The 24,732-nt window shown below is 53.8% G+C and overlaps 10 protein-coding genes across 10 annotated transcripts; 5 read left to right on the top strand and 5 right to left on the bottom strand.

Moving 5' to 3' along the window:
- Positions 1-129: 129 nt before the first annotated feature.
- Positions 130-780, bottom strand: A1O7_08168 (uncharacterized protein; the record flags this gene model as incomplete). Its single annotated transcript, XM_007762162.1, has 1 exon — positions 130-780. One exon carries the CDS (start codon positions 778-780, stop codon positions 130-132), a length of 651 nt encoding a protein of 216 aa, XP_007760352.1.
- A 3,281-nt stretch (positions 781-4,061) lies between these two features.
- A1O7_08167 (uncharacterized protein) lies at positions 4,062-4,316 on the top strand (the record flags this gene model as incomplete). The annotated part of the gene is made up of 1 exon (XM_007762161.1): positions 4,062-4,316. The coding sequence occupies one exon, from the start codon at positions 4,062-4,064 to the stop codon at positions 4,314-4,316; it is 255 nt and encodes an 84-aa protein (XP_007760351.1).
- Positions 4,317-5,920: 1,604 nt separating this feature from the next.
- Positions 5,921-7,770, bottom strand: A1O7_08166 (uncharacterized protein; the record flags this gene model as incomplete). Its single annotated transcript, XM_007762160.1, has 5 exons — positions 5,921-6,178; positions 6,251-6,408; positions 6,478-6,782; positions 6,831-6,937; positions 6,997-7,770. 5 exons carry the CDS (start codon positions 7,768-7,770, stop codon positions 5,921-5,923), a joined length of 1,602 nt encoding a protein of 533 aa, XP_007760350.1.
- A 1,154-nt stretch (positions 7,771-8,924) lies between these two features.
- On the top strand, positions 8,925-10,808 carry A1O7_08165 (uncharacterized protein; the record flags this gene model as incomplete). The annotated part of the gene is made up of 3 exons (XM_007762159.1): positions 8,925-9,588; positions 9,644-9,794; positions 9,860-10,808. The coding sequence occupies 3 exons, from the start codon at positions 8,925-8,927 to the stop codon at positions 10,806-10,808; spliced, it is 1,764 nt and encodes a 587-aa protein (XP_007760349.1).
- Positions 10,809-11,990: 1,182 nt separating this feature from the next.
- Positions 11,991-13,914, bottom strand: A1O7_08164 (uncharacterized protein; the record flags this gene model as incomplete). The annotated part of the gene is made up of 3 exons (XM_007762158.1): positions 11,991-12,041; positions 12,115-13,631; positions 13,725-13,914. 3 exons carry the CDS (start codon positions 13,912-13,914, stop codon positions 11,991-11,993), a joined length of 1,758 nt encoding a protein of 585 aa, XP_007760348.1.
- A 988-nt stretch (positions 13,915-14,902) lies between these two features.
- A1O7_08163 (uncharacterized protein) lies at positions 14,903-15,394 on the bottom strand (the record flags this gene model as incomplete). The annotated part of the gene is made up of 1 exon (XM_007762157.1): positions 14,903-15,394. One exon carries the CDS (start codon positions 15,392-15,394, stop codon positions 14,903-14,905), a length of 492 nt encoding a protein of 163 aa, XP_007760347.1.
- Positions 15,395-15,892: 498 nt separating this feature from the next.
- A1O7_08162 (isopentenyl-diphosphate delta-isomerase) lies at positions 15,893-16,738 on the top strand (the record flags this gene model as incomplete). Its single annotated transcript, XM_007762156.1, has 1 exon — positions 15,893-16,738. One exon carries the CDS (start codon positions 15,893-15,895, stop codon positions 16,736-16,738), a length of 846 nt encoding a protein of 281 aa, XP_007760346.1.
- A 490-nt stretch (positions 16,739-17,228) lies between these two features.
- Positions 17,229-19,211, bottom strand: A1O7_08161 (uncharacterized protein; the record flags this gene model as incomplete). The annotated part of the gene is made up of 1 exon (XM_007762155.1): positions 17,229-19,211. The coding sequence occupies one exon, from the start codon at positions 19,209-19,211 to the stop codon at positions 17,229-17,231; it is 1,983 nt and encodes a 660-aa protein (XP_007760345.1).
- Positions 19,212-20,002: 791 nt separating this feature from the next.
- Positions 20,003-20,623, top strand: A1O7_08160 (uncharacterized protein; the record flags this gene model as incomplete). Its single annotated transcript, XM_007762154.1, has 2 exons — positions 20,003-20,103; positions 20,155-20,623. The coding sequence occupies 2 exons, from the start codon at positions 20,003-20,005 to the stop codon at positions 20,621-20,623; spliced, it is 570 nt and encodes a 189-aa protein (XP_007760344.1).
- Positions 20,624-20,957: 334 nt separating this feature from the next.
- A1O7_08159 (rab family, other) lies at positions 20,958-21,951 on the top strand (the record flags this gene model as incomplete). The annotated part of the gene is made up of 3 exons (XM_007762153.1): positions 20,958-21,360; positions 21,411-21,703; positions 21,775-21,951. The coding sequence occupies 3 exons, from the start codon at positions 20,958-20,960 to the stop codon at positions 21,949-21,951; spliced, it is 873 nt and encodes a 290-aa protein (XP_007760343.1).
- Positions 21,952-24,732: the final 2,781 nt, after the last annotated feature.

Genomic DNA, 24,732 nt, shown 5'->3' with positions numbered 1-24,732 from the left:
TTTTCATGCAGGAGTCATGCGGTAGTGACTTCTGAATCGTTGTCCCAAAGCAAGGTTTCCTGGCCCGCTGTTTAAACTTGTATGCGCTCTGCTGAGCTGAGGTTGTCGTTGGTAGAACTGGCGGCAGTGTTAGCGACCGCGTTGGACCCGGAGCAGGCGACACTTAGCTGCTCTCGAGTCGACGCGTTGCATCAAGTTCTGGAAGTCGTCGTCACTCATACTGGTCATCTCATTCCCAACTGGCTCGGAATAAAGGTACGCCAGGGCCACCAGCTCGTCTTCTCGCTCGGCTTGATCTTGGAGCCGCCTTGCCCAGACCTTCTCATCAGCTTCGAGCTTGGCGACTTCCGCTCCCAACCTGGTGATTGAGGCTACATATTCCTCGATCTGCTTGGCTCTGCGCTCTATCTCTGCGTTGTAGTGGGCTAGGAGGCTTTGTTTCTGGATCAGAGCCTCTTGCAAATGGGTTTTCTCCTTTCGTATCTCCTTGAGCGACGCTTCAATATCACTGGCCTTCTCTTTCCATTCGATCTGGAGTCCTTGAAGCTCTTCAGCTTCTTGAAGAGTCCAAGATGAACGGGCTCCAGCCTCCTCGAGTTTGTTCTGGGTGTCTTCGGTGGTCAACCCGGTACCGAGCTGGTTAGCGCCAAAGACTGGATCGTCAGTTGGCGGGCGCGTTGTGGTTGAGGCTGCCGCTGGGGCCCGGCGTAGCGGGAGGTCCACGACTGCATTTTCCGAATCACTCTGCTCCTCATGTTTGTTGATTGTAGAGTTTGCCATGTTGAGGATCGTGTAACAAGAACAGTTGCAGGCAGGGCCTTTGGGGATGGCTGTGGATTAGAGGAGAATGAGCGTACGTAATGAGAAGAATCTGAGTTGCGAAAAGAGGCAGTTGAATTCACCTTAATTCGCCAGGAAAGCGGGATTCGCGGGCAGTGAATTGAGGATCACGTGGCAAAAGTGCGCTCTGTAAGTGAAGAGCTGCTGACGAGAGGATCGATCGAGCCGAGAAAGCGAGAACCGGGAATGTTATGCATTTGCGTTCTGGAAGTTTGTGCCTATATCAATTTTGGTGTTGGCCAAACCCCAAAGCCATACTCGCTCGAAGGCAGCATTGTGATATAGCACACAGGTGCTTTTGATGGTCAGCATGTCCTCCATATCACCACCTCCGCGCCATCGCCGACGGAAGTCATTGGCTTCATTTGAATCTCTTGCAGCTCTTCATAATGTACCGAGCCGAAATGCTGCGACAGTAGTTTCATCTTGTGCAATTCGTTACAGAAGACGACTTCTCTGTGCTTCCTGGCTGCAGTTGCTGTAAATCCTGAGGCCTACTTTTATACTTCACCACAGAGTAGCGTAGGACTTCAATCTTGCTCAATATTAGTTCCAAAAAGCAAAAGAGCCAGAGACAACTTTCAGCAGCAGTGAAACGCATTTTTGAAGATAGCATGGATCGTCCGACAACAACCACGAGCATTAATCTTCCCTGGGACCCGTCATGTCAACTGGAGCGGTGCAATAGCTGCGGATTTTGCACTTAGACTTAGAAATGGATGTGAAAAGGGAAATTTGGAGGCGGTCACTGAGCAGTGCCCGGTTCTCAGTTCGTCGCAGAGAGATCTGTACCTGTTCACAAGACACTGAAAGGGTAATGTAGCTTAGCGCTCCTTGCTCCTGCTGTTCCTCGAGAAATGTGCAAGACTGGGCCGGAGTCGCGAGAGAAATGGAAAGTTAGAGGAAACGTCGTTAGACGAACATTTGACGCGCTCTCGGAAAATCAGTTACTCCGGATGTATTTCTCGGCACCAATGATCCACCCCACGACGAGCTTTGAGCTACAGCGAAACACACCATCAAGCTCTGCATCAACCGTCCTCTCAACCGGGGTGTACAGACTGAGACTGCGCATCTCTCATCTTAGTCACCGAAATGTGTGGCACGCGTGTGGTAGCTCGACGGGCCCTTGTGTAATTATCACTCGATCGCAGCTGCCCGCACCAGCCGCCCTTCTCGAGCTTTTGGACCAGCAGCAAACGTGTATACACAATCCCGGGCTGGCTCTGCCGCGTCTACTCTTTCCCACAATGGAAAGTCCTGTGGCGACCCTCATTGATCGGTTATCCTATGAGGCGGCTATCAGTCAGCGATGGGACTGCCCTACATCAGCAATATTAAACATGCAAAGTGAGGACCCTCATCAGTACACTCATGACAAAGTCATCAAAGTCCACAAGCTCGTGGCGTCAGCAACAGAGAAATTAATCATCATAAGAGGACAACGGCAAGATAGGTGTCACACTTACTTCTCTCTGTTGTCCAACTAACGACAGAAGAATCGTTTTCAATCGACAGACGTTGCATTGACGTCGCCGGCCTAGGTGTGCCATGTAAGTCAGCATTGCCCCGAAGTCTCAAGCTGAAGGGGAATGAACACATCGGGTGAGCTTCGTCAGATAAGTACAAGCGAATATTTCCATGTGAGCGGAGGCCCGAGAGGCCGCGGCTCATCGAAGGAGGGAAATTTATTCATCATGAAACCTCGTGTTGACGATCAGGTGGGTATTGGGACAAAGGACTTACTAGGGCCGTTTCCGTTTTCTGCATTCTTTCTCTGGGGAATTACGGCGTGATGCTGTCTCGAGCTGTCAAAGGATAAATATTGGCAGTGAAGCCTGCATCAGGTGCTTGGGTGAATCCGACTTCGTCCTAATATCCCCATTCCCAACACGCCGATCACTCGCCATTGCCAACCATCGCCCGAGGTGCCATGAAGCCGTTCAGTGTTGGCTGGTGTGGTAAAGATTGTTCATGGGTTGCATGCCGCTTTGGAGGAGGTTCTGTCGAGCGTAGCCCGTCTGGACTGGCGCCGCCATTCTCAATGAGCTGGAGCGGACATGGCTTGCTGCTGGGGAAAGAGTTGTCGGCTGCTGTGAGCATGGCCCTCGGTGGAATGCTGGTCGCAGCCAATGCATGCTGGTCCCGAGGCTGTGATGGCACCAAAGTAGACCGGCCTTCGGTCCTTCGTCTCTTGCTTGGGCCCTGCTTGATATAAAGGTTCAACTAGTGATGAGATCCTCTGTGCTTGCGATCCGAGAGCTCTGTGAACTGCATCAAGTCGGCGACAGGCGCAACGGTGCTGGGGATCAGATATGACCTCTGCTTGTACGAACCCGAAGGTTCCGCTGAGGATATTTGTGGTTGGGTGGTTGGTTCAACTGGTGATGAGATCCTCGATGCCTGAGTGTACCGCATCTAGTCCACGAGCGGAGCAGGTGTGCTTGGGTCAGTCAGACGCGACTTCTGCACATGTTGGTACTGGATTATGATTTGGCACCAGTGACTCTGGGGGCTGAAGGCGCAAGTGTCTATCCTGCTGAAGTCTCATTGTCAACTCTTGACATGGTTGGTTGAGCACCACTTACCACTCCACCTGCAACGGCTGAAAACTCCAGGCATCAAAGGAAGAGGCCCCGACCCCAGAGGATATTCTCGTGCTGGCAGCCAGGCCAGAGTCAGCTTTGAGCAGTGAAACACTCAGTCTTGGGATCGAAGCGCCGCTTGCTGGCGAGGCAATGGCTGCAAAAGCTCCTGCTCATACCTTTTGAGAATACTTCTTTGTGCGGTCAGGAGGAATCTGTGGACCTTGCTGCGGTTTCTGGGCGGTTGAAATGCTCTTGGTGGTTGGTGGCATTGAGCTCGAGACCTTCAAGGTCAGTGAGTGAGAAAGACAACCCTGGAAGAGACTGAAAGTGCAGAATGTGATCGTGGGCGCAGCGACATCACAACGACATCACAACGACATCAGCCGAGACCTGCGCATGCGGCTGGGTAGCGGCTTGAATGAAGCACAAGCCGCAACCATCGAGGTGACAAACATGCGCCGGCGGCTTTAGTACTTTGTCTTCAGCCCGTCTTGCCCGTTCTCATTGATTCTCCAGACTGTTGACACAGACGTGCGATCCTTTGTCAAGCTACCACGATACTACGACTTGTACAATCGTATGGCCTTACTGGCCAACTCGTTCATTGGGATCACTGACAGACAAATAGGCACCATGGACAACCGCAAGCTTGAGAAAGGCACCGTCAATACTGAGCCACCAATGTGGCTGTTCAAGGCGGTCGCGCTCTGCGATTTCTATCAGGGCCGTCAGCGACAAAGAGATGGGTGGCCATGGCACAGCTATGCCATAGGCGAGATCTTCTATGTCATCGCCGAGGATGGAGGCTACTGGCTAGCCATCAATAAAGATGACCCAAAGATGAAGACGGCGGTTATCTGGGGCAAGAACTTCGCTCGATTGGCATAGAGACCCAGCCTGTCCTTATGTCCCGGCTGTGGTTGCAGAGGACGGATGCAACGCTCAGCATCTCAACAGACCGTGATGTTGCCAACTGCGACGACGCCCGCGCCCTCGCCCTCGCCATCACCTTCGCCATCACCTGTTCCATCATCGTCGCAGCTGGCGAGGCTATTCAGTTCAGGAGATGGATTCTCACGTGATGAGATGGATGAACTTCGGATACCTCAGACAGTTCGAGCAGGGATGCCATCAAATCTTCAGAAGCTGTGTATCGTGCGTCGAGAGTACAAGGGAGATCCGGCAAGAGATACCTTGATCTGGTGTCATGTCCGACGTGCCAGTGGCACGTAGCAAATGAAAGATGGCGCTGTCACTCGGGTTCGCTTTCATTGTCCACTCAAACTTCGCGTCGTCGACGCCACGATGAGCTATTGGCGTTTCGACCATGGTAAACACGCCTAGCATCAAAGACGGTCGGTTTTGTACAACGTGCACAGGCTCCTTTTCTCATCAAAGTTTCGAAGGTCTTAATTCTACGTCTCTGCCTGCCACCGTCCCCGGCTGCGTATCTCAGAGACGCAATTCCTCAGGGACTCCTTACACTATCAGCGTCATCGGGGTCACCAGCACCTATTCGAATCCCAGCGCGATTGGCCCATCGTCCCCTAGCAGTACACAGACTCTTCCTCTTCCTCTTCATCTACATCGGCTTCTCCTTCCTCTTCTTTGTTGTCTTCGAGCCAAACATCCTCGTCTGACCCACATATATTCGACACTGCTGCGTCAGTGCCAAGATCGTCGATATCGCAGAGAGCAGACCCAGCCATCAGCTCTTCGAACCCCAGTATGACTTCTGCAGTCAGTGGGAGCAGCTCCGATGGCGTGGCGATCGGGGTGGGCGTTGGTGTAGGTGTAGGCGTGGAGTCCTGCTATTAGGCATGGGGATATTCTTTCTGTACCGTCAACGAGTCAGAGCTAGAAAAAGTGAGGGAACACACACGGACAAGGCAGCGTTCAGCTCTTCAAAGAGACAAGACGACCCGCCGATGCCTGCCTATCAAGCAGAGAATATCCCGAAAGAGCCATTTCCCGCATCACATAATGCCAGCGAACTCAGTTCAGCTGGTCACGAATACAGCGAGCTCGGGGGCGAAGGTATGCAGACAGAGCTTTCAGCTCGGAAGTCAGATGTTGCAGAGCTTCCCGGTTAATAGGCGCTCAGAATCTCGGGTTGGTATGGCTTTCACGGAAATAGGTTGAGACGAGAACATCCACGGCAGGTGCTGTTGCGACTCGCAACCAAGACTGTGAGCGTGTATGCTCTCACTTGGGACACCAGCCTAGCACATGTAGGGGCAAGATGAGAATACGACGGACAGTTGCAAGGTGCAATTCTAGCAGCGGACGGAAGGAACGTCTCACCTGACCGCTATATCAGCGATGCCATGGTTGTGAATGTATTCTTCGCCACGTGCGTCCCTGTCAATGGCCCTTCAACATTCGAATTTGCGATCCTGCTCAACACACAACTGCATGTCTAACCATTGCGAGTTCCACAAAGCCTCACCATATCGACGGATGGCCTTTGAGGAGGTTGGACTAAGCAGTCGTCACACGACTCGCTCCCAAGAGCACAGGAACTTGTGAAGCTCCGTCATGTCTGTCTCATCATACCGACGCAATATCCTCGTCTGATTCTGACAAGCCGAAATACCACGCCTCGAAAGATTTTTTCCATCCTGCCTACCGCGTTCGGCGGACTCAAATTGCTCTAAAAAGAGACGAGCGAGGAGCCAGTACTCAGAGGCGTGGCGCCAAAAGCCCGCACGCCGCCAATCATCACTGTGCTTCTGGCTGAACTCCACATTCTCCAGATCGACACTGAGCGCTCCTTGGTGAGCAGTGTTGACTTGATCCTCGCCCTCGGGCTCGATGGGGACGTCAAAACTCGCAATTGGGCTTCTCTCAAAACGATCGATACTGAGGCGGCGGTTCCAAACAGCCTTCCAGTTATTGAGGGCTCTCCTAACACGTTGCAGCTGTTGCTCGGTAGGGGCATCTACATCGAGACTCATATTGAACAAGAGGACGTGCATTGCTACTCATTGCACCATATCAGCACCTGCGGTGGTAACATCCACGGAGTGAACAGGAGCCAGACACATACCAGATGGGACGGCAAAATGGTTGACGTATGCTTCATGAGCATAGACATCCCTGACCGCCGGATCAATCTCGTCCTTACAGAAAGTCCTGATGAAGTCAAAGAGCGTTGATGGTCCCGATTCCCGGCTTGTTCGAGTCTTGCATATCCACCATTGAATGTTCATGAAGCATTCTTCTGCCGACTGCGCTTGGAAGCACCTCTCTGGGCATGCCAAAGCCATCCTTAGCTGTCGCAACGCTATCCGAGGAGGAGTGCCGTTGAAAATGACAAAGGCGGTATCGATGAAGAAGACCCAGATGAACGTCCTGTGCGCAAGTCAGTCAAGAGTCGCAACGATGAGGCGGAAAACACACCGGATCATCTCTTCTGCCTCGATGAACTCGCGCCAGTCGAAGTCGGCTTGTGAAACGAAACGGTAGTCTCGATGGACTGCGGAAGACATGTCCATGTCGTGACATACCTGGTCGCAGTGTCAGGCCTGCTTAGCGTTTCGTGAATAAGGAGAAGTGAGCACCTTACCCCGGCTACAGCTGCAAAGAATTGTCGCCTCATTCTACGTTTGCTCTCATTCGTCCCATTCCAGTTCTGGTAAATGCAGATTATACAGGCGGCTTGGACTGTCTGGACGCTCGTCCTCCGGTCGACCGCTGAACCCGTCACATGGACTCTATCCAGCTCCCTGGAAGCCCATTTCTCCACTGTGTCGGACCAGAAGTCCGAAGCGCTTCTCTCAGCGGGGTCATTTGAATGGCATGCTCCGATGATAGCCATCGATGCCAGCAGCAAGCTCGAGGCACGTAGCGGGTCGAACTGTGGCCTGTGGATGGTAGGCCAATTCGGGTACCACATCGTCCAGTACAGATCCAGGTATATGCGGAGCCGGCGAGGAGAGAAGAATTCGTGACATGATAACTCTGGCGAGGCCAGGAAAGGCCCAGCATCGGACTGCCCGAACTTTGATTGCTGTCCCACGGCCCGGACTATCTCAAACACCTTTGCTGCCAGCGGGTCATTCTCTGCAGAGAGCATCGACGGTGGCTGGCTCAAATGCTCCAAGTCCCAGGTCCAATCATCCAGGCCGGGAAGGTAATCCTGATCAACGTGGTAATCATATCCGGTTTCCAGAAGGGCAAAATCTGCAACGACTCGCGGACCCATCAACGCAATCGCGTTCTCAAATGAGTACGGAAGGGAGAGATCTCTTGTAAACTGAATCAGGAATGGAAGGAAGCGTGCGGGCTCTGCGTCCAAGTCGAAGGCAGGAAGCACCACGCAGGTGGTGAGCTCCAGCATTGGGAGATGCTGCTGCTCGCAACCTGTGATGGTGCCATTCTTGTGGGTATTCGGCGCGTCGTGCGGATCGCTGGATGGATAGACACATATCACGTCGTGTTTGGCACAGTTCTGGCACGGCTTCTCGGAGTTGCATCGCCGTTTCTGGGTAACGCATCTACAACAAGCCCGATTTCTTGCCGTCAGGGCCCTCTTGGGAGGGAGATTGATGCAGTCTTGTTGGTGCCGCTTGAGCACATCGCTGCCACGCAGTCAATGTCATCGCCGCGCCACTGGAAGTGTAGAGACTTCTTCACCTGCGCTTGAAACCTTTCCTACATATATGACAGTGGTAAGGGAATGAAGGGGCGTCTAAAGAGACCCGAAGTCAGCCCTGGGCTAACGGTAACGGTAGCTCGACAAGTCGCGAACCACGGGACAGACCTACGAGCCTTCAGATGTCGTTGCAAATGATCAGGGCGGCTGTATGTCCTGCAACATACGGGACAAATGACGGATCGCTCGGAAGGAGACATCACTACGGGACGGGGGGGGGTAGCTGTAGAGCGCGTCTCAAGCACTGGGATTTCTTTGAGCATTGTGGTCGTCCAGCAACGTCTGAGGACTACTACCACTTTTCCGAAAACGATGTGCGCCTCACAGGTGAGCATGGCGAGCCACTGACAAGTCTGGGGTTCCAGGATCTGGCCCAGCGTGCAGAACCGAGCGCGGGGCTCCGCAAGAAGCGCCGGAGCCACCCTCCTCCGTACCCTCCCCTCCCCCACATTGCCGCAACGACGATCGTGGCATCTAGTCAGCTTCCTGGTCCCTATCCATCTCCACGACACCTGGAGAATTCCAACACATCTCATGCCACCATGGAGTCTTGCCGTCTTCAGCTGTTGAAACTCCAAACGGACCTTTGGTTTCCGGGATGGGACGGCAAGCTGCGACTACAGCCTCTCTGGTTTATACCAGCAGGGGTCACTGACATCGGCGTGGTCTTGGTTAATCGTGAGCAATTCCCCCCACATGTCCGCTGGTTGCGAGGCCGCTCAGGCATCAGAGACGTCGGATCCTCCGTCGCGCAAGGTGTATAAAACCGCTTCAAGTTCTGTTTCTGAAGCTCCCCACGCCAACCACACTGAGCGCAACCTGGGGAAGCATAAGTCACCATGAAAGAACCACAGTCCTTTGCACCCGAGCCCACCACGGGCGGTCCGACCGCCCCCTCTGCCTATAGAAAGCCAAATGGGGAAGCTCCTCCCAATGCTGGCGACCCTCTCATCTTGCCACCAGGCATTGATTCGCAGACTTTCAAGTCTTTTACCCAGCGCTTGGCCGATATTGTCGGTCAAAGCAATGTGACCATCATCTCCACGGACAAGGAGCTCCATCAGGAGAGTTATCTCGATCCCAGCAAAGCACATGACATGTTCTACGTTCTCGAGAAACAATATTTTGTCAGCTCCGCCGTCGTCGCTCCGAGGGACGTGGCAGACGTTCAAGCCATCATGCGCCTTTGCAACGAGTTTGAAATCCCAGTATGGCCATTCTCCATCGGTCGGAATGTCGGGTACGGTGGCGCCGGACCCAGGGTACCAGGGAGCTTAGGAATGGATATGGGGAGACACATGAACAAGATTTTGAACGTCGACGTTGACGGTGCATACGCTTTGGTAGAACCGGGCGTCACCTTCTTCGATCTTCACGATTACCTGGTCAAGAACAACCTGCGCGATAAATTGTGGATTGATGTTCCTGACCTTGGCGGCGGCTCCGTCCTAGGGAACACCTGTGAGCGTGGAGTTGGGTACACTCCGTATGGAGACCATTACAGTACGAGAGCTGCCAAAGGGAGAACATCGTCTCGTTGCTGACACCGTTGTTCCAGTGATGCACTGTGGGATGGAAGTGGTCCTCCCAGACGGCAGTCTCGTACGGACAGGAATGGGTGCCTTGCCTGATCCTGAGGCAGATCCTAACCTTCCACCACACGAACAAAAGCCCAACAAGTGCTGGCAGCTCTTCAACTACGGATTCGGGTATGCCATTGAAGCCGCTAATGCCCAGATCAAAGACACACCTGGTGCTGACTCAATGTTTGCAGGCCATACAACGACGGAATCTTCACCCAATCGTCCCTAGGCGTCATCACCAAGATGGGCATATGGCTCATGACCAATCCCGGAGGATATCAGAGCTATCTGATCACGATGCCTCGAGATGAAGACCTGCACCAAGCCATTGAGATCATTCGACCCCTGCGAGTGGGCATGGTGTTGCAAAACGTGCCAACCCTCCGCCACGTCCTCTTGGACGCGGCAGTCATGGGCGACAAGTCCACGTACAGCGACTCCAAAGCACCATTGACCGACACCGAGATCGACGCGATCGCCCACAAGCTGAATCTCGGCCGCTGGAACTTCTACGGCGCTCTTTACGGGCCCGAACCCGTCCGCGCCGTCATGTGGCAAGTCGTCAAGACGGCCTTTGGCCAAATCCCTGGCGCCAAGTTCTATTTCCCCGAAGACATGCCGGACAACAAGGTCCTTCAGATCCGCGACGGAACCCTCCAGGGTATTCCGTCTGTCGACGAACTCAGATGGGTGGACTGGCTCCCCAACGGGGGCCATCTGTTCTTCTCCCCGATCGCCAAAGTCTCCGGTGATGACGCCGTCGCACAATACAAGCTCACGCGCCGCCGGAGCGAGGAATTCGGCTTTGACTTTATCGGCACCTTCGTCGTCGGCATGCGCGAGATGCACCACATCGTCTGTATCGTCTATGATCGGCGGGACGCAGATATGCGCCGTCGAGCCCACAAGTTGATCAGTACCCTGGTCGACGACGCCGCGAAGCAAGGCTGGGGGGAATACCGTACGCATTTGGCCCTGATGGATCAGATTGCCGCGACGTACAGCTTCAATGACCACGCGCAGATGAAGTTGAATGAGAAGATCAAGAACGCGTTGGATCCGAAGGGTATTTTGGCGCCCGGGAAGAATGGCGTTTGGCCGCAGACGTATGATAAGGTGGCATGGAGAGTGCCGGTGTGATGAGCAGGTGACAGTAGGGCACACTAATGGGGTCGTGGTGGTTGAAGGTGCCGTTTATAGGAAGAGGTAGGCAGTGGGGTGTGATGGGCTGGTGCAGTGAAATGCAATGGTGCGTCAGTGAGGAGTACCGGATAGTGAGAATGGGGGACAGGATGAGACACTGGCACTTACGGTGACTCTGAAAATACACGCAGTACGAGTAAAGCAGGGGAAGCCATGTCGACGTCCGTTCGTATCTCGCTAGCTTATGTCGACAGCATCAACACTAACCTGTCAGCCCAGCTCCTGTACACTTTTTGCTATGTAGCTACTGTACTTAGATGTACTTGGGTTGTGAACAATGATCTCGAACGATTGAATGACTAATTAACAAGCCAGCCAGCGCACCGGCCTCTTGGCCTACAGGCCAGATACAGTATACTGTGCGGAGTACTCCGTATCTGTCACGCAATAACCCTGTTCTCAGGGGGCCTTTTTGCGAATTGACAGTCTCTGGATCTTTGAAATCTGTAGTCTATGAGCCCCCTGGCATAATTAGAGACTTGAGAGAGAGAGAGCTAATTATCACTTCGCTTCGGCCGGGACCACCCACCACTGGATTCTTAGCTACGTACTAGCATACCATGACCCGACGCGATGCGAATGGAGAAAGACAAGGGAGGGCAAGGCAAGGCAATGGCGCGGGAATGGATTGTCCTCGAGGCGGTCAGGGGTATGTCACTTATCTATATTCGTAGTAAATTAGTTAAAGAGAGAGATATTGGAATTCTTCACATACGCAAGCCAGGGCAAGGTAATGTCTTCGGAGTCAGCTCTCAAGTTCAATTCAGCATATTATGTTGCAACCCGGGGCTTGCATAACGAGTCGATTAATATCACAATATGTCTGTGTCTGCTGAATTGCTCTTTGCTTCGCTCATTCCGTTGCTCGATAATGTACATGGTGTGTTTTTTGTCTTGTCTATGTATCTATCGTGACCAATGGCGGGGATAGAGGAAGGACATATTGTCCATCTTGCGCCCCGTCTATCTATCAATGTTGGCTGATGGCACGGTTAGAGGAGTGGGGGGCACGTCGAATTCGGCACTGAGCAGCGTGTGTAAGTCTGCGCACAGCCAAGTAGTAGCACGAAATCTTGCAGCATAACGCGGCTGAGAGTGTCTCGTCTCGCCTGGTCCCGTCTAATAATCCTTCTGAGCATACTTGCTCCGCATTCGTAGCCGTTCACCGTACTGCGCAACGCAACGCAACATGTCAGCATTTGACAAGATAGATCAGACCACAGGGCACGGGACTGAGACTCACCTTGAACAAGAAGAACGGAATAGGAATGAACGCTATCGCAAGGAATCCCAGCGTAGAACTGGCCCACCCGACGCCAAGTTTGTTGTACATGGCCGTGGCGAACAGAGGGAACCCGGCGCCAAAGGTGGAGCGGAAGAAGTCGTTGCCGGCCAAAACACTGGCCGCGTATTGAGGATACGCGTCCGAGAGGTAATTGAGCACCGAGTTGAACAGCAAAAAGGCACCAATCGAAAACCACGCTGTCCCAATGATGGGCATGATCCAGTGGATGTCCGGGCGCGATGACCACCCAAACCAAAACAGACATATCGGGATGCAGAATGCGCCGACAAAGGACGGCGGTAGGCGCCACTCCGGCTGCAGTTCGCCCTTGTCGTTGAATTTGGGCTCGATGTATCTCCGCTGGTACCAGATGAAGGGCGGCAACACCACAAAGACGCCGACGAGAATGCCCATGAACGCCGTGCCCTCGAGGCCCAAACTGAACCCGTAGATCTCGGTGAAGACGATGGGGAAACTCTCGAACCAAATATAAAGCAGGCCGTAAATCAAGGCAATGTACATGTTCAGCAGGAAGACCATGGGCTCGGTGAATGAGAGCGTGAACGGTCGCACGAGCGTCATCATGACGATATCCCTGCCTGTCATCTGTTCGCCCATAAGTTGAGGCTCGCAGATGAGTTTGTCGTTGCCCGTGAGTCTCCGTAGACGCATCGTGCGTCGATACAGGATGTTGGCTGAGGATGTTTCGGGCATAAGGAATGCCAGGAGCACAAGTGTAAACCCAGACAGCCACATCAACTCCCAGATCGTCCATGTCCATCCTTTGGATTCAGCCGCGAAGCCGCCGACCAGTGGTCCCATGACTGGTCCACAGACGGCACCAATGCCCCAGACGGCCATACCGTACGTTCGCTTGCTTGGACTGTAAATGTCGCCAATGGTGGCGCCTCCAGTCGCAAGAGGCGGCGATCCAACAAAGCCCGTAATAAACCGAAACGCGAGCAGCATGCCAAAGTTGGTGGCCAGCGCCGTCGGAACTTGTAGGACGACAAAGAGTGCTAGGGTGGCAATGTAGATGGGTGCCCTTCCAGTCTGGGGTAGCTCGGACAGTGGTGACAGGAACATAGGGCCGATTCCGTAACCGAGGACGAATAGTGTGAGACCAAGTGTGGATGCGACACGACTGACGCCGAAGACTTCACTTACGTCCAGGATACCGGCTGAATAAATTGCTGAACCAATATAGACCGAGAAGGTCAGGAGACAGATCTCAAAGGTAACCCAGACCTTCTTAACTGTGCTCCAGTTCATCGGATTCTCTGGGTCGTCCGGACCATACCAATCTACAATATCAGCATCTCGTCCTTTCTCTGGGTCCACTCTGGTATTGCTCAGCGTGTTGACGAGGCCATTCTCGTTGTGGTCATTTGCGGTTGAGGCGGAAATGGATGAACGACGCGACGGTGGCTGTTGGTTACTCAATGTCGGCTGGGGGTTCAGCTGCTCCTTGGTTCCTGGTGGTGGGGCGGCCTGGTCGTAATATGGTGCACCCTCTGGTTGTTGCTTTTCTTCCGCCGCCGGCGTCGGCGGGTCGCTTGAAGTTGCACTAGGCAGCTCCTTCTTTGGCTGCTCAGGTCTAGACGTGGTGCCATGAAGCGCCATGTTGGATGACTTTTCGACATTCAAATATCGCTGCCATATCGAAGGGTCGCGTTCTTCTGGGTACTTGAGAATCCTCCTTCCGGTGACGAGCCGCAGGAGTTGCCCGACCACGGTATCCCGAAATAGTGCGGCCATGTTTGGCGTTAATCTTCGATGGACCGAGCAATACGGTATCAAAGGCTCTGAAGAGCCTGGAGTTGTCTATCGTGAAAAAGAAGAAAAATACCTACTGTGTACCCAGCAATCGGTGTGTTGTAGAGAGAAAAGGATCACCTTCAAAAGGACGTCGTTGCAAATTTGGCAGCCTCGAGGCGTCATGATAAGGAATGGTTGGGCCGGCGATGCCGGGTAGAGTACAAACCTTACTCATATGCAAGCAGTGAAGGGCTCCCAGTGCATCGATCGGACAATCGCTGGCAGAGATCCGAGTCGGAAAAGGTGAACAAAGAATTCTGGATCGTGCTGTCGGCGATCTAAAAGTCTATGACGCGGCGAGAGGAAAGAGTGGAGATGGCCGAAGAGGATGCTGAACAGTTGACTCGCAGCCTTGCACGTGCTTGCGGATGTGGCCGGTGTCTTTCGGCTCGGTCTCTTTTCACTCCGAGTATGTGGTATGGCAAAAATAACAGTCCTCCGAACCATGTTGGTGTCAGGTCGGGTTGCCATATGTGAGCGAATTTAGCCCGAGGATTTCATATCGCACGACGAGTTTCCCTCGCGTGGATATTCTGGAACGTTGGCCGGCATTTCCCGAGTGACAATTGGATCCATAGGATGTTCGACCCTAGCTCTAACTTCTGACAGCGGCTCCGGAACCTCACTTCCTCCGCATCAAGTGCATTTGGCCTGGTGAGAATGGGATTTGCGACAGTATCTTGCTCCAAGAAGCCGTCGACTTTGCACAATCTGAGCTTATCCCGACTTCCGCTCGACGAGGACCACCGAGCCCACTTTCCCTGCGAGTAGCTCCTGCAGATTGAGGATGTGGGTGGAGAATCTGTATAGGCCCGAGGACGAACTCTCACCGTGAAATCTGGAAAATCCCGCACGGTGTAAAGCGCCCTTGATGGAGTTGGCGCTCAGATGTGATGGTGTCAGGAAAAACTGATTCGCTTTCTGCATCTCACAGGTGCATTCCATCCTGGTCATCGCCATCCTCGTCATTCCCAAGCCGGTCCATCATCTGCCGCCTCAGCTCCTCGTCAGTCAATCGTCCACCTGCGTTCCGTTCCGTGTCTGCTGTCCTGCCATTTGTACCGCTGTCGCCTGAACTGCTGTTGACCTTGCCATTCGTGCTGATTTCATGCCATCCCGCTCCTCTTCGCTCGACTTCGCGCATCAGTAACTCGATCCTCTCCTTTTGTCGCTCTATGACGACCTGGTTTTCCTGGATCGCATCTGAACAATCTTTGTCACCCTCCTCCCGCTTGCTCTCGGGAAGGCTTGTATCTGAACGAATGCTGTCGATGTATTCTTGGAGGGTCTTGTTTGAGCGTTCGAGATGAGCTATCGAGTTTTCGAGCTCTTGAGCCTTCGCATACAAGTTCTCCGCGGGAAGATCTTGGATGGCGAAGGCGAAGCGCTCGGCTGAAATAGGCTGGGATTCGGAGGACATTTTGAGGTGGTCGCAGTACAGTAATATCGGTCATGCAGTAGGGCGACGCAGGTCTCGGTCGAAGTGAAGCTATGAATGTGATGCCGGGGGCTGTTGATTTCACTCGAGGCGTAACTGTAAAGCCGCGTGTCAAGACGCTTCTAGGGCTGGAAGGTGGTGCGACGCGGGGTCGGTTTAGGCGGGGTTGGCCTTCCACCCGGCTCTTTTAGGTAAGTAGGTAAAGCCTAACAAGGCAGGCACGCCAGGGTGGCACGGTGGTCAGGTCACTTCGGGAGATCCGTCCCGAGGGGCACATTTTACCCCTGGCACGTGACTGAACTTTTTTCACTTAGGGACCCTCACTTTTCACCGCCGTGGCAGTTTCCTCTTCCCCACCTCCCTTGACAGCCAACAGCCACTCACTCACGACCTATTCCTCACTCTCGCTGCCGTGTTCTAGCTCTTCTCTTGACGCTCTCACACATCGCTCGAGCCTCTCAATTGATCGCCACCGCCAACATGGCTTCCTCCACCACCATAACCCGCGAAAACGTCACGCGCCTCTTCCCCGATGTACACACGCGCCTCATCGGCGCCGACCTGGCACCCACCCATACGCCTTCCACCAACGGTGCCTCGAATACCACCTCGGACGACCTCCTCGCCGGCTACGACGAGGAGCAAATCCGGCTCATGGACGAAATGTGCATCGTGCTGGACCACGACGACGCGCCCATCGGCTCCGCCTCCAAGAAAGCATGCCATCTGATGTCCAACATCAACCAGGGGTTACTGCACCGCGCGTTCTCGGCGTTTCTGTTCGATCCGAAGAGTAAGAAGCTCCTCCTGCAGCAGCGCGCCAGCGAGAAGATCACATTTCCGGACATGTGGACGAATACGTGCTGTTCGCACCCGCTGGCACACCCCGCCGAAACAGGCAACGGGGAATTGTCGAGTAATGTGGAAGGGGCGAAGCGGGCGGCGCAGCGCAAATTGGGCCACGAACTGGGCATTTCGGCCTCGCAGGTGCCGGTGTCGGAGTTCAGTTTCTTGACGAGGATCCATTACCTGGCACCGTCGGATGGGAAGTGGGGCGAGCACGAGATCGACTATATCCTGTTTATTGAGGCGGACGTGACGTTGGATATCAATAAGAATGAAGTGCAGGATACGCGGTGGGTGAGTCCCGAGGAACTGAGGCAGATGTTCAAGGACGTCGAGAGTGCGAGTGGGAAGGACCAGGCTCTGAAATACACGCCCTGGTTCCGACTCATCTGCGAAGGCATGCTCTTTGAGTGGTGGGACAAGCTGGCGCAGGGAAAGCTGGGCGAGGTCGCAAACGAGAGCCAGATTCGGCGGATGTGAAAGCCTTGATTCTCGACGAAGAGCCTGTTCTGGTCGTGGTGTTGTTACTTTGCGCTCATGTGGCGCAAAAAGGAATTACACACTTGGATGAAAGCGCATAGCTTGCACTGATTTTCCGGACCGGAGAAGGGCGTCCAGGCGCAACGACAGAACAAATACGGATTCCCCATCAAAAGGACATTTTTCCCCTGCCCAATCATGCATGCAGCAAGACACTTTCCCATCCCATCCTGTATGGAACCTCTGCTCCTCGTAGTTCCTTGACACATTCGCACTGCTGATGGTGGTGATGATACTTGTCGACGTCTGCCCCCAAAGCAACAAATATCTTTCCTATTGGGCACGGAATGATCAAGTAATTAGTCTATGCAATTCGAGCAACGGCTCGGAACTAGGAGCAGAACATCAAATTCAATTCATATCGCTGCATCTCTGATACGCTATATACAGACAATGCGCCGTGGTCGGATCCTCCCCCAACACGCTTTTCTTATAACCCACCCTCCATGTTCCGAGCCGTGGCCTCTTCGACGCTACGTTGCCAATCCGTCCTGGCGAGATACACAAACTCCACGGCGGCGACCAACCCGAGCGCGAGCGCGACTCCGGTCCACAATCCCCAGAGACCCCAACCCGCGCCAAAGGCCGTGCCAAAACTAATCGGCATGGCAAACAGGTAGTAACAGAACAGCTGGACGTAGCCGCCGAACTCTTGCCTCCCCAGACCACGGAGAATGCCATTACACGCTGCAGCGAGGGCGTCGAAGAGCTGGAACGCCGCGCAGAGAGGAAGGATGTCGGACACAATTCTAATAACTTCGGCGTCGGAAGTGAAGAGGTGGGGGATGTAGTCCTTCAGCGCGGAGAGGAGGGTCACGTTGAGGATGCCGACAATGACCGCGGCGGAGAAGGTGACTTTGGTGCTGACTTTGGCGGCGTCGGCGAGGGTGGCGCCTATCAAGTTAGCCACGCGCGTGGAGCCGGCTATGCTCAGTGGGAAGGGGATCTGGAATGTCAACGACGTGAGGGTGGCGAGGACGGATTGTGCGGCGAGGGTCGTCGTGCCGAAGTAGGATGCCGCGAACGTCAGGACCTCAAAGGCCAGGACTTCGGCCTCGATCATCACGACTCCGGGCAATGCGAGTTTCACCATGGGTCCCCAGTTCTGGAGCGCCTTTTTGGTGAAGCCGTTCCAGCACGACATGCCAGATTTGGAGAAGAAGCGGACGTAGATGAACAGACCGACTGGGAGGAGATTGTCGGTGATGGCGACGGCGATGGGTGCCCCGACAAAGCCCCACTGGAATCTCCACACAAAGAGCCAGTTCATGAACGCGTTGAAAGGGGCGCAGAAGAGCAGAACATAGAGCGAGGCAGAGAAGAGGCCTTGGGCTTGGACGTAGCGTTTCCCGGCCTCGAACGCTGCATAGCCGGGCGCCCCAGCTAAGACAACCCTCAGGTAGAGGCCGGCCAGTTTAGCGACTTCTGGCTCTGGGACGAGCGCGATCAGGATATTCTCTGCGAAGATCCAGATAATTGCGATGGGGAGAGTGATGGCCCACAAGAAGTATATCATGCGCTGCATTTGCAAACCCACCAGTTTCCTGCGGCCGGATCCATAGGCTTGCGCGCAAAGGGTGTCGAGTGAGGTTGCTAGACCCTGGTAAAGGGCGTAGCCAGTGATGTTCGCAGACATAGAGGCTAAGCTGACTGCCCCTAGCTCTACCGTTCCGATGTGTCCGACTGTGAATATGCTTGCAACGGTGAGCGAGTACTGTAGGATAAAGGTGACCATTAAGGGCGCGGCATAGCGGGCAATGACCTTGGCCTCTCGCTGCCATGTGGTGTGGATCATGCCAGCAGCCACCGCCTCCTCCCATTTCTGATTGATAGTCTCGGGGTCGTCTTGACCACCATAAGGTAGGTTTGGGTCGCCCAGTAGAGGCGTTGCTTCGGACACAGCTCCAAAGGCCCCGTCGAGTGCCGGCGTGGCTTCTTCATCGCGAGTTACTTTCCGATCCCCGCCTGGAATATGGAATATGCTTTTTCTTCGGCTACCATCGTCGCTGGCAGCTTGTGGATGTTTCGGAGGGATGATATTATTGTCTCGCAACAGACTCCTTTCCTCCTCCAGTGCCTGCCTCCTCTCTTGCTTCGAGAGCCGCTCATGCTCTGTTGATAGAAGGTGTGGGAGTACAGTGGCTCTGTTTCCTGCACCGACAAAGCTCGGTCGACGATATAATCCAGCAAAAGACTGTCCTCTTCCAGGCGCCGACGTAGAAGGCCGCAAGGTTGAGGTCTCGGAGTCGGGCTCGGATTCTGACTCCACGGCATCTTCTGGATCTTCTTCGATGTCCCGAGCTAGAGACGCCTGTGCGATGGGCGAGAAATCCGGGAGAGAACGAGAAAACGCCCGACTCGTAACGCTCGTGACACGTTCGAGCGTACTGAGGTTCTTTGGCGGCGTGGCCATGGTGGGTAGGCCCTGGCCAAAAGGTAGGTATGCTTCTGGCGGGCCTCAACGATGTGAACCGCTACGCTTTCGACTCCGGTGCTGGCATGCTCAAAGGTGACCTTTCGTTGGAGCGTGTATCTCTCAATCGAAAATCATGGATCAGACCAGCACCTGCCCGGAAGAGTGAAAAAGAGAAGCCTCTGGGGGATGTTGACTGATAAAGCTCGTAACAAATATCAGCTCCGCACATCTGCGTCGACAATCTCCAAAATGTCGTCGGCTGCAGTGGCCGCATCGGGCACAGCTCGCCGTTCGGGGGGTGTCCGAGGCTGCTTTAGAAGGCGCCATTGGGCCCTAGCAGAGGGCGGGGCTACGCCGCTGATATGCGTCGCCGCCCGACTCAGTCGATAGCCTGTCCCTTCCGCTTGAGGATACCGAGTCAAGCACCGGACGGCAAATTCATCAGGCCTGAGAGACCGAAGCCAGCATCAGGGAGGTTAGAGGTGTTGCAAGAAAGTCTCTGTCGGCATGTCCAGCGTGACCGCACAACGAGGGGTCGATCTGGCATGAGCCCCGTAGGTGGTGCATGGTCCACCCAGGCCACCCCAGCTTTTGTCCTCGGCGGCCGAACTGCGTCATCTTCGATTTCCTCAACACCATCTAGTACCTGTCGGGCTCAACGTTAAGTAGCTGGTATCCTCAAATCCTACTCTTACCACATACTTTTCCACTGGTCGATGTCTTGTCCGCTGCCTTAGGAGGCCACTCTCGGAGTTTTTGCCGACTGCAGCTCGGGGAGTTCGAGAAAGATGGCTCATCAAGAAGACAGCAGTCCGCTTGGACAAGCTTCAGACGAGGACGAGTGGCACGTCCTTTACAACCCATTCCGCGCCACTATCAATGTCAACGAGTAGGATGTCCCCACCATGGACAGGGGATCAGCTGTACTGAGCGATACTAGGTGCCATCCTGAAAACCCGGTCAAGATGTTTCTTCTACAGCCGCTATACGCTCCGCTTCTGTTTCCTAACACAACATCAGACGCGCGAGACCATTGTGCGAACGAGCGCACGTTCTTGTCATGGCTTCGGCTGGCGATCTATATGGCTATAGTTGCAGTAGCCATACTAGTCAACTTCCATCTCAAAAATCAACCAACTCCCCTAGAACGAAGACTTAGCCATCCAATGGGAATCATCTTCTGGGTGCTTTCGCTGGCTTGCCTGGTGACGGGACTCGCAATATACATGCGGACTGTCACCAAGTATGCCAAACGGCGGGCGTTGGTTCAGACAGGAATGAAGACTCAGGCGGTTTTCCTGGTGGTCTCGGCGGCCATCATTGCCGCATGCGCCTTATTCCTAGCAGCGGAGGTGCAGGCGTCTAGACAAGGGCAGGCCAGTGTTTTTGAGGCGACATTCGTGCTGTAGCGACAAGCTATGACCTAACCATGGGGTGCAGTATCTTTATAACACGATACATCAATGAATACTATCAGTAATGGGCATTGATTGGACCGTGGTGACCGTGTAGACGCGTCTCGTGCATTCGATGTTGATTCGCTGATGCGCAACTGTCAATTCCTCGCTCACGCTTCCAAACCGCCCTTCGGCTGTGACCTGCGGCCTCAATCTCGACCGCATCCATCCTCAGCTCGAAACGATATATTGGCATCGCATGAGTTGTCCCAGACCCCTACCTGCACGCTGCTAAAGCTATTGTCAACCTCTCCTTTCAGCTCACTCCGCTCGTTGGCCTCCAACTATGGATCCCTCCAATCCCTCTACCCCCATTGACTACCCCGCCGATTCAGCCTACAGTCCACACATTGTCAACGATCAGGACCAGTCACAAGAGGATATTACTGCGGTGCAAAATGGCCAGCAATCTCACCCGTCAACTGCCACGGCAACGCCACCCCTAGATAATGACTCAAGTCAGAAATACAACTCACCCAGTCTATACCAACAGTCGGGGTCAAGACCAGGTTCTGGCATGGGCGGGCATCAGCAGACACAATATCAGGAAAATCGCCAGTCACAGCCAGCCAGCAAATCGAGTGTTGTCATCAAGGTCGGAATGGTTGGGGATGCTCAAATAGGGAAGACGAGTTTGATGGTCAAATATGTCGAGGGCAGCTGGGATGAAGACTACATTCAGACATTAGGTGCGTCCATTCCGTGGAGCTTTCAGCTTGAGTGGCTAACACGGTGCTAGGCGTCAATTTCATGGAGAAGACAATCTCAATACGCAATACCGAAATTACCTTCTCGATTTGGGATCTGGGCGGCCAGCGAGAGTTTGTCAATATGCTTCCCCTTGTCTGCAATGACGCCGTCGCGATCCTATTCATGTTCGACCTGACTCGCAAGTCGACGCTGAACAGCATCAAAGAGTGGTATAGACAAGGCCGAGGCTTCAACAAAACTGCCATTCCATTCTTGATTGGCACAAAATATGATCATTTCGTCAACTTTCCCAGAGAAGATCAAGAGGAGATCAGCAATCAGGTAAGCACGGGCGTGCTTTACTTGTAGTAGCATTTTCACTGGTATGGAGACTGATTAGCGGCGTTTGACAGGCTCGAAGATTTGCCAAAGCCATGCGGGCAAGCCTCATCTTTAGCAGCACCAGTCACAGCATCAACGTCCAGAAGATCTTCAAGATCGTCCTCTCGAAAGCCTTCGACCTGAAATGCACGATTCCCGAGATCGAGAACGTTGGCGAACCTCTGCTACTTTACCAATCCGTGAACTGACGCGGAGCCTTTTATTCGATCGGATGGACCGTTGCAAATCCGCAAAGCCAATGTCCAGTTATGTCCGAGGCGTTTAATGTAATATCACGTCAAAAAGCTTCAAGCAGTAATGGTTCACAGATGACCGGCGCCATCTCTTCAAGCAAGGGACTCTACCATACGAGGCTGGATCAAGCAGCTGCCTTGATTATCCTCCCCTAAGCACGTGCATAATGGTGGATTGTGTCAAAGACCCACCAACAACCCGGGAATCACGACTGAATTGCTTGTGCGGCTTATTTGTCCATACTGCTTACAGAACGGAGTACGGAAACGGATTTGATGGTGTTGCAAAGTGATGCGCGTTCAGGATGATTCGATCTTTTCAGAAGCCAGGCGCATCGCGTGGCGCAGGAAACAGTTGGACGCGCGGAGGTACCAAAAGATTGAAAGGCAAGATGTCAATGAGACGCATCCTTGGCTGAGGCATGCCAGAGCCTGACCATGCATGGGCTCACGAGCTCCTCCGAACAGGCGTAACGAGACATGAATTCAACGAGCTGGCCTCTGCCCAACACTGTCACTCAACCCTCAACCCGTTCCTGATTCGCTGGTGAGATCCGAGATGCAAGCATTACGGAGTACTCGAAAACTGAGTACATATTGAGCGGGCGGCGGACGCCTTGACCCTAAGCATGTCAGATCTCGTCGGTCCCGGAATCGTTGTTGCTGTAGCGTACGCAGGACTCCCCACGGAAGACTGCAACGCCATTCTCGTGCTCCGTACACTGGACGAGCCGTCACCTCGTGCTCCGTTACTGGACAGCGGCTATGAGGTTGCAAACCCAGCCACGCCAAAATGGTGTACCTTAGTGCCTCGCTAATCGTATTCAGGCGGGTCAGTGCGCTGTGTGGGGCATGGACATCGTACAATCAACGAACGCATGAAAATGCTGAATGAGTTCTCAGACTGAAGGCGGTGGTAGATGAGTGTAGCTGGTGATGATGGACCGAGCCTAACGTCAATCGCAGGCATGTCATTGTAGTTCAGGCGATCATCAGCAATGCCTTGGCGTCGAACATGCACGGGACAGGTGGCCTCAATGATCATATCATGACTTGGAACATACGAATGCTGTGTACGGAGTACGGAGTCCTGCGCAATCAGTGGCATGTCGGAGTTCCGCTCGAAAGAGTCAGAACCATCGTTCTCTCATGGTTGGGCACGTGGCTGGGGCAGACTTTCTGCAGCTCGCAGCGGGAAGAATGGTCCCAACTGGCTGAACTATTTTCTGACAAACAAAGAGAAGCTTCAGATTTCTGTGGCGGGTATCTTGCCAAATTTGGGTTATTAGGGTTTTCCAGCCCTCCTTCACGGTTCACGGAAGATGGACAATACTATTGTCCTTAGGCGCATTTGTTTACTCGAGTGGATATGGTTTAGCGTGGGGGGGGCCTGATGACCCACAAAATACCATACAGCCAATCGCAATACGCTAAGCATCTCGGTAATCGCTTGGCAACTGGTGAATCTCAACTTCCCTTGTTCCCTGCCGCTGCTTTTTCGCTAGCCACTCACCTCTCACTTTAGCCCTACCATTATCGCCTCCTAGCCACGCAATACTACCAGTGCTAGTCTATCTCAGCCCCCGTGATGTCGTCTCTCTGCACAATGGAGGCTGGCAGGAGCTTTCCGCGTCGAGTATCGCACCTACATATGACGGGTCGCATGAAGGACTGTGCAACTTCTCTTTCCTCCATCCAGGACGCTGAAGTAGAGCAGCTTTGAGACTCGCATATATACGCGAAAGAGCCCCCAGGGTCTACCAAGTCCTTTGACATCTGCATTGTACATTGTTATACTACATTCGTTCGACATGCATTCCCGTTCCAGATCTGCACTTGTTGCCGCTGCCGCTCTCTCAGCCGTGCCCCTTTCCTCGGCGTTTCCCAAACCCCAGACCACTTCTACTACTCCTCCAGATTGCTTGCTCACATGCATGGCGGCAGCAGCGGCCATTTTCGGTGATCCCTGCAGCCCCGACTCTGTCGCCGCCATTCAAGCATGTATTGCAACGGGTTGTGCTCCTGAATTTCTTGGTCTTGCCACCAGTCTCCTTGAGGCTCAATGTGCAGGGCAAAATGGGTCAGCTTCTACTCCGGGCTTGCCGGGTTTACCGAGCTCAACGACCACAACCTCGATCATACCGACTACCGCTCCACCATTGAGCCAGACTACAAGCTCTACCACCACAGCCTTAATCATAACGACTACAGCCCCACCATTGAGCCAGACTACGAGCTCTACCACCACAGCCTTAATCGTAACGACTACCGCCCCAGCATTGAGCCAAACTACGATCTCTACCACCACGACAACGCCGATAATTACTACCTCGAGCCCTATACAGCCTGTATTGACGAGTACGACTTCCATTCCGACCACCACCACCTCAACAACCAGTGCGGAGACATGGTCTGACTGGACCTCTTCGACGACAACAACCAGCTCCGCAGAAACTTGGTCTGACTGGACCACTTCGACAACAACGACAACAACCAGCTCTGAGTCTCATTGGCTCGACTGGAGCTCAACCATCACAACCACAAGCCCCACAACCACGTCAGAGTCTTCAAGCTGGGCAGATTGGACCACCTCAACTCCTGTTGTTCCTGTGACCACAACAACCGAAGAGAGTAGCTGGCTTGACTGGACGTCTTCTGAGACCCCAGCCCCGGAAACTAGCAGTTGGGCTGACTGGACGTCCTCTGAGACACCAGCTCCAGAGACTAGCAGTTGGG

Source organism: Cladophialophora yegresii (assembly GCF_000585515.1).
Source record: "Cladophialophora yegresii CBS 114405 chromosome Unknown aczIN-supercont1.6, whole genome shotgun sequence".
Taxonomy (NCBI): domain Eukaryota; kingdom Fungi; phylum Ascomycota; class Eurotiomycetes; order Chaetothyriales; family Herpotrichiellaceae; genus Cladophialophora; species Cladophialophora yegresii.
This window is presented reverse-complemented; position numbering and strand designations above follow the sequence as displayed.